At 37.0% G+C, this 7,620-nt stretch overlaps 2 protein-coding genes across 3 annotated transcripts in view; one reads left to right on the forward strand and one right to left on the reverse strand.

Annotated features, from left to right (window-relative positions):
* Positions 1–58: 58 nt before the first annotated feature.
* Positions 59–3,097, reverse strand: LOC104802060 (mitochondrial adenine nucleotide transporter ADNT1-like). Its single transcript, XM_010525485.1, has 8 exons — positions 2,546–3,097; positions 2,270–2,318; positions 2,013–2,176; positions 1,537–1,574; positions 1,081–1,193; positions 778–891; positions 342–686; positions 59–263 (listed from the first exon to the last, which is right to left on the reverse strand). The coding sequence occupies exons 1-8, from the start codon at positions 2,701–2,703 to the stop codon at positions 180–182; spliced, it is 1,065 nt and encodes a 354-aa protein (XP_010523787.1). The 5' UTR covers positions 2,704–3,097; the 3' UTR covers positions 59–179.
* Positions 3,098–4,613: 1,516 nt separating this feature from the next.
* LOC104802061 (jasmonic acid-amido synthetase JAR1-like) overlaps positions 4,614–7,620 on the forward strand; it is a 5,935-nt gene continuing 2,928 nt past the window's right edge. The window contains exon 1 of one of the 2 annotated variants that reach the window (XM_010525487.1): positions 4,614–6,189. The gene's annotated coding sequence lies outside the window, so the exon portion shown is untranslated. Of the gene's footprint in view, positions 6,190–7,182; positions 7,376–7,620 lie in introns of those variants that run through there. The other variant, XM_010525486.2, reaches the window with a different exon arrangement.

A 7,620-nucleotide genomic window follows, 5' to 3' on the forward strand; every position in this document is an offset into this window, starting at 1 on the left:
ACCCCCCCCTTTTTTTTTTATTTGCCCCCCCCCCCCCCCCCCCCCCAAAAAACGAGAAGAAAACCTAAGAATAAGATATTCAATTTCTCAGAGCAAAGATGCATATAGATAGATAGATACTGCTAGTATCCCTAGTTCGTGATCTTTGTTCAACAAAGTATTGAGGGGCACTTCCTCAATCAATCCGATATCCTGAACTCAACTCCTAGAAGGTCCTTCACCTTCTCATAGGTCACAAACGCAATCGCTATCGATGGGACAACCTGAACAATCCACAGTTGAACATGTTCAGGCTCCATGTCTAAGGCCAAAAGGGTACAAACATAAGGTTTAAAACAAACCTTGACGGAGTTAGGGACCAAACCCTTGTACAGTGCTCCAACACCCTCGTGCCGAACGGTTTTCCTGAATGCATCGATCATTCCAGAATATTCAAGTGGAGCTTTGCCTCCCCCATCGCCTGTGATAACCGAGGAAGCGTCTTTCCATCCTACCATCTGCATTCTCCTACGAACAACGTCAAGAGGGTACGCAACGGTTTGACCAATTGTTCCAGCAACGGCTCCACACGCAAGCCTTGTGGTCACTGTCAACTCAGAGTTGTCAACGATCCCAAAAGGTCTTGATTTAACCAGCCAATCTTTGAGAGATTCATAAACTGCAAAGTTAAGGCCCACATATGGAACCTGCAAAGGCAACCATCCTCGAGCATGACGACTCAAGTCGTAGCAAAATTCATATATTCCAGGAACATTGATAATAAGCTATGGAACTCACAACTCCAATAACAGATGGAAGCCAGCCTCTGTACAACGCCCTTGGTCCTTCCTCACGCAGCACAGTTGATAAAGCATGGACCATTCCCCTGTACTGATAAGGAGATTTTTCTGTCTGCGTAGAAAAGTGATACAAACTGTCGCCCGTTAGAGAGACGGTGCGAGAAACAAAGAAAGAAAAATGGAAAATAATAAAGAAAAAAACAGAAAACATAACACACTTCCAGACGAATAATCCACCAAGAACCAGAGAAAATAACTTATCTGGTTTTCATAAGAACAAATTAGGATCCAAAATTGATACCTGGACAGTAAGCCTCCCGCGCACCATGTCCATCGGGTAAGTAGCAGACATGGCAATTATTCCAGCACAAGCTCCAGCTCCAAGGCGTAAAAGAGGTGTAAGCTCGGCTTCATCTGCTCGGGAACAAAACAATCACTTTAACTGTTATAGCATTCTCAATCTAGAACAACAAGCACACATCAAACATAAAATGACAGCCGTAAAAATGCAGGCTCATGTGTGTGTGCATGTGAAGTTGATTCCGATTGCAGATGAAGTTTCTAAAGACTTTGGATGAAGAAGAGGTCTCAACAGACGGAGAATGAAATATAGAGTCATTAATGATATTCCCATAATTACGCAGAAATCCCACCTAATTGGATTATAAACTCGATTTTGTTGTATCATTAAAAAAAGTTGGCATACTCTTGATTAAACAAAGACAAAAGCAATATTACATGACATGAGATTACTTACCATCCCCTGTTTGCTGCTGATACAGGTAGAGTATCCCCCTGCGACAGAATGAGATAACAACAATATAAATGAAACGAGAGATTTGAGGATATCAAGTCGGAGAATAAGTTGCTCCGAAACAAAGACAGAATGTGAGAACAAGCTCCTTCAAAGTACATACTACAAACAAAGAAATTCATCTAATTGAATAGACACAAGCCTACTGATAGAATTTGTGCATGTAAGCACACCAGTTGTAAGAGATTTAAAAAAAAAAAGCACCATCATCAGCAGATGAATTACCCCAAAGATGGATGCTAATGTATACAACAGCAGAACAAAAACAAGAGAGACAGTAAGCTAACTAACAGAAACAAAAGGCATTTAAGCAAAACCAAACCCATAGAGACCACATTATGCATAGAGATAAACTGAATGATAACAGGAGAACGGAAATTGGGCAGGAAGAACACAGAAAAAGAAGGTTAAGGCCATACTTTGAAGCTTGCTCATAGCTGAAGAACTTGACTGCTGAGTTGGGAACGATGCGGGCGCAGTTAGTACCATTGCCTTTGAACAATCCACGAAATCCTTCGGTTCTCCATATATACTTCAATCCTTGAACTGTTCCATTGTATTTTATATTGTGGGGATTTTGAACCTAGAATGCAGACATCAACTAACAATAAGCATCATCTTCCGTCCCATCCAAAGACCAATATTTTCACATAACAACAGACGAAACACACAAAACCTGTAGTAAAATCTTCAGTCTCTCCAGAGGTGCAACCGCAGTCCTTGACCTGCTCCACCAAAACCCACACGGGAAATTTCAACGTACGTATTGAACACGGAAGGAAATTATGCATTGCCAGAAAGTTTTCCGCTTTCGTCTCTGATCCTCCCAGAAACAGTATGAAATGCAAAAAATATAATCCATTTTTCCAATTTTCCGTACGAATCTGATCGAATTAGCCCAAGCAGAAGAAAAAAAAAACAAAAGAGCGAGAGAATTGAAAGAAGAACTCACACTCCACCGGCAACTCCACCAGCGACGAGAGACTTGCAGATGCTGAGAACCGCGTGGCTCGGGGCCTTGACACCTTCCTTCGTCAGCTTCGCCTCCTCTGCCAGATTCACGATCGTCGAAACCGCAGATTCGCTCGTATTCACGTCCTCCGATGCCATTAAAGACAACGAAACGAGAAACCAATTAGGCAGAGAAACCCAGAACCCAAATGTATCCGAGACCTCCTCGCCGAAACCCTAGGTTCAGCTCCCGTTTGACGTAGGGTTCTCTCACCGATCAACTATATCTCCAATCTCCGGCGAAGGAACGAAGGGGACGAAACAAAACTCCGGCGAATTTACCGGAGGGGCAGAGATTGCATTTCTCGGAGCCTCTGGTTTCTCGAGTTGTTGGATGTATGGCGGCAGTGACGGCTACAACACTCCAACAAACGGCCCGACTAGAAACGCCGTTTTCATTATTAGATCACGTTAAAACCCACACGTGGCGCCCATCGTAAGTACTGGACACTCGCTATCCGATTTCGCCACGTGTCAGAGCGTTCTGATCCAGAACTGCGGTTCCACCTGATTCCACGTTTGGTTCCGTTGTTAGTTCTCTTATTCAGTTCCGACGCCCGAAGACAAGGCCAAACGCGTCCTAACTATGTGCGAGCGAGTCAGTTGAGCCGTTGATCAAGGATCCAACGGTCATGGAGACATCCATCCGTATACGGAATGATAACGGAAACCTGAAGGGTTTTGATAAACGGCGCAACTCCGTTAAGAGGGATGGACCTGTGAATAGATATGATTTTTTATACGGATATAATGTTTGTTACATTTTTACCACCGGAAAATGAAAATCTTCTAAACATAGAAAAAATAAGTCTCGGAAACATATTTTAATGGTTGAAAATAGAATGTGTCACTTGTTTTATAATAATTATCAAGTAGAACCGGTTAAAACAATATTTTGTAATGAATTCGGCTCCTTTTTTTAATCCTTTATAAATTTTTCAAAACGAATTCTATATTTGTTATTGGACCCATAGGTCAGTCCAATATCAAAGTTGAAGCCCAAAAGCACTCAAAATATCAATTAGGCCCATTAGCTCTCTCTCTCTCTCTCTCTCTCTCTCTCTCTCTCTCTCTCTCTCTCTCTCTCTCTCTGATCCACTGTTCGCAATACAAAAAAAAACTCCACTGTTTGCCTTACGCGAGTTTTTTTTTTTGTACAATATGAACATGTATTGGGTCCTACACTTTCACGGTTGACATGAATAGGGGTTGACTAAACACAAGGATCGTAATTATATTTCCACATGAATCCATGTCGGTCCAATTATCAGAATCCCGTAGCCGCAATATCCATATACATATGTGTGTGTGTTTAAGTGACATAGAGTTTGTGGGTGTGTATTGTATTTTGCGGCAAAGAAAGTGGCTGAGCATGAGATCGTAATAACAACACGTGTCGTGTCGTGTCGTACGATGGTGTATCGAAATTGGAAATACGGATGGGCGGCCCAGCCGTTATGAAGAGATGGATGTTCACACGACGACGCATGTATGTGGTGGAGGTGATCATAACGAAAAAGGGTGGTCGGAAACGGAAGTGCCAAATAGATGAGGGGTCGCTTTCAAATATACCGAAATTTGGTGGCTGAATGGTGGAAAGATGATCGATCCCCCCTCTTAATTCGCAGAAATTGGGATGTAAAGGTAAATAGTTATATATATATATATATATATACACACATATATTAGAATAAAATATTGAATTGTTTGATCTCTCCAGAACGGAAAGGTCATAAAAAAAACAAAAAAGACCAATCAAGGTATTTTAGTTTTAGATTTTCATCTCTCCATCAATATCCTCGGAGATATTTATTCTATAAAAGCAAATTGACAACAAATTTTGTAATGATTTGGGCTTTGAAGGGGGATGAGTTTTATTTTGGGTTTTTAGTTTTAGTTTTTGGATTTTGGTTTTTACTTTTTGGTTTTTGGATTCTATAATATTTGAAAACTAAAAAAAAAAGTAGTTTTTGATTTTTCTTTTATTTTTCCACTAAGATAGTTTTCCAAGTTTTTATAAAAAATAATTTTGTGAAAACTTAATGATAATTTTTTTGGTTTTTGGATTTTTAAAACTCTAAAAACTCCAACCATTCCACACCTTTGTTGTAGCCAACATTGGGCGGACTGTATAAGTTGTACATTGCACGTTAATGTGTTTTTTTAAGAAAAAAAAGTTCATAAAAATAATTTGTGAAAAAATATGTGATGCAAATATTTTGGATGTTTTCTTTGAGGATTTTCGCATGTGGGATTTCATTGGTTACATTGTGATCAGAAAGATTTTAAAAAATGGTCAGCTTTTGTAAATAATAAAAAAAAAAATAGGTGAAGAATTAGACAAAACGGTCATTTAATGGGCCAGGTTTTAATGGTAGGCCTAATCAGGAAATGGCCTGTGTTGGTGGGCTCCGTACTAAAGTCGGAGCCGTTACTGTAATTTCATAACAATTGTGGGGCCGAAATTGAAGAAGCCCAAAATAGTGGGAGAAAAATGCGAGAAGTGGACGGCAGTCGGCAGCAGCAAGATCTTCTATCCACCGCCAATAAAACTTCGCCACGTCATTGATCTCGTTTATGCTAATTCCCTAGCATTTAAATATTCCACGTTTAAGCTAACCAGCTAATATCACTCTAACTAAGCATGGTTATAATTAATAATTATATTACTTTTTTTTGTCTTTTATTCGTTGGAATCTACCCACTAATTAACTTTATATGATAGCATTTTTAATAAAAGCCCATGATCATGTTCATGATTATCGTATATATATATATATATATATAATTAACGCTATGGGCAGATTTTTTGTGCAATCTAAAAGTCAATCCAAAATTATAAAAGAATCAAATAACATTTGTTTATAGATGCCGAGGTCTCTACAAAGCGATATATAAAGACTAATATAATAAACTTACATGTGTCACGCAAGGTTTCTTTGATTATTGAAGAGGTTAATGATAATGATTAATTATAATGGTTAGAATTGATATAATTCGTAAACTATCGTACGATGTGGACCCCATTTGCATCTTTTCTAGTCATTTTGTTGACTATAAAGGTGCATAATAATATTAAAGTGTATTTAGTCGTACTTATCTAATCCTATTGATTTCGATATAATTGATTTGGTTTTGTCTAGTTATGGTCTTTTTTTTTATACAATTTTATTATATATCTAAGAGTAGTATAGAAAATAATGGCATATAGTTCGAAGCAATTTTGTATACAAATGACGGATATATAAATGATCTAATTAAATGAATGGTTTAAAGTGAGTGATTATAGCATTTTAAAATTTATAATATATATAATGGTGGAACTCATATATGATTTTTATATATGTTATGAATGCGAATTATGGTAGTAATTATCTTTTTATTTGGGTGACAAAAATATATCGTAAATCCCATATAGAACTTGTGGATATGTGATATATATCCAAAGGTTAAATACAAAATTTCGAAACATTAATGATGGTCCGATAAATGTCATAAATATGAACAGATGATAATGTGAACACATGCAAAGAGGTCACTGGATGACCACGGAGGAAAGAACAGATGACAGAGGAAGAAATATAGGTAAGATAACATTTTAAATGATAATTAATTATTTAATTAATTAGCGATTATAATAATCCCAATTATATACAGCCACCTAGGTATGAACGTGTGGGTTTAATTTGTTGTTTTCTTTCTCCCAATCCTGTCTGAAGCTTAAAACTCAAGCAAAAAAATCTTAAAAAAATTCGGAATTTTTTTTTTATATATATATTTGAACATCACTTTCTGATTTTACATCTCTAATTCCGTACGATGATTGGGGTTGGATACAAATAATAATTGAAATATCTTAAAATCAAATCGAGGCAATCTTGAAATTTAGTCACGTTCACTACATTACCATGCACAGCAACTTTAATGCCATTATTTTTTAATCGGTTGTTTTAAATGGTTTCATATTTGTTTTTCAAGTCTTGAGAATAAATCGAATAAAAACCTTGAATTTTGCTACTTGCATTTACGACATTATCACAAACAACACTTTTTTTTCTCGTCGATATTCTATTCTATATCTCAGTTGTTTTAAATATAGAAAAATTTAAAAGCTAAAATATGAACGACTTCAATATTGAATTTCTAAACATAAATTTATTTCCCTTAATATAGACATATATATATATATATATTGTTATACATGGTAAATATATGCTAATCGGCTTTACAATTCTTATATATATATATATATGAAAATAATTTTACGTACAAGTCGACCATGACGACACTGGTTACAAAGCGTGGTGAAAGTTACATTAATCTTACATTGTGTGTCATTGGCGCAGACGTCAAGAAAGCAATACAAAAAAATAATCGAGAAAGTGTAATCCACTCTGTCACGATGGTGAGATTATTGAAAAATGACAAAAAAATTAATGCTAATGGAAGATGAAATTATTTTATTAAATAAATAAAATATAGTCCGATTGGATTGGACCAACCGGCGCCGAAAAAAAAAGAAATAAAAAAACTATATTTTTTTTTCTGTCTCGTCGTCGGCAAGTTGGAGAGAGAGAGAGGAAAAACAAAAACTTTATAACGGCTTTCACTGAACCAAAAGTTCCAAATCAAAAGAATCCTTCATCTTCTTCTTCTTCTTCTTCTTCTCCCTATAAATTCGCAGCTTTGTCTCAATTCCAAATCGCCCGCTTTCTTTTTTCACACTCTGAGATTCACTCTCTGTCTCTAGTTTTGCCTCACAGATCGCAAGGTACGCCCTCTCTCTCTATATATATACACACATATATATATGTATATGCATGTATATCGTGAGAATACATCGAAAACTATGTTGTATGAGTCCCATGTCTATGCCCAAATCGTGAAAATGATATATTCCTTGGATTTGATAGTATTTCATTCGCTCGAGAGCTTCGTTCGCTTTTCCGTTTCCATGTGTCCCCCGAGATTCCCGATCGCGTTGATCATGCTTGTGGGGACGGGGGGGGGGGGGGG

The sequence above is a fragment of the Tarenaya hassleriana genome, unplaced genomic scaffold (assembly GCF_000463585.1).
Source record: "Tarenaya hassleriana unplaced genomic scaffold, ASM46358v1 Cleome8, whole genome shotgun sequence".
NCBI lineage: Eukaryota > Viridiplantae > Streptophyta > Magnoliopsida > Brassicales > Cleomaceae > Tarenaya > Tarenaya hassleriana.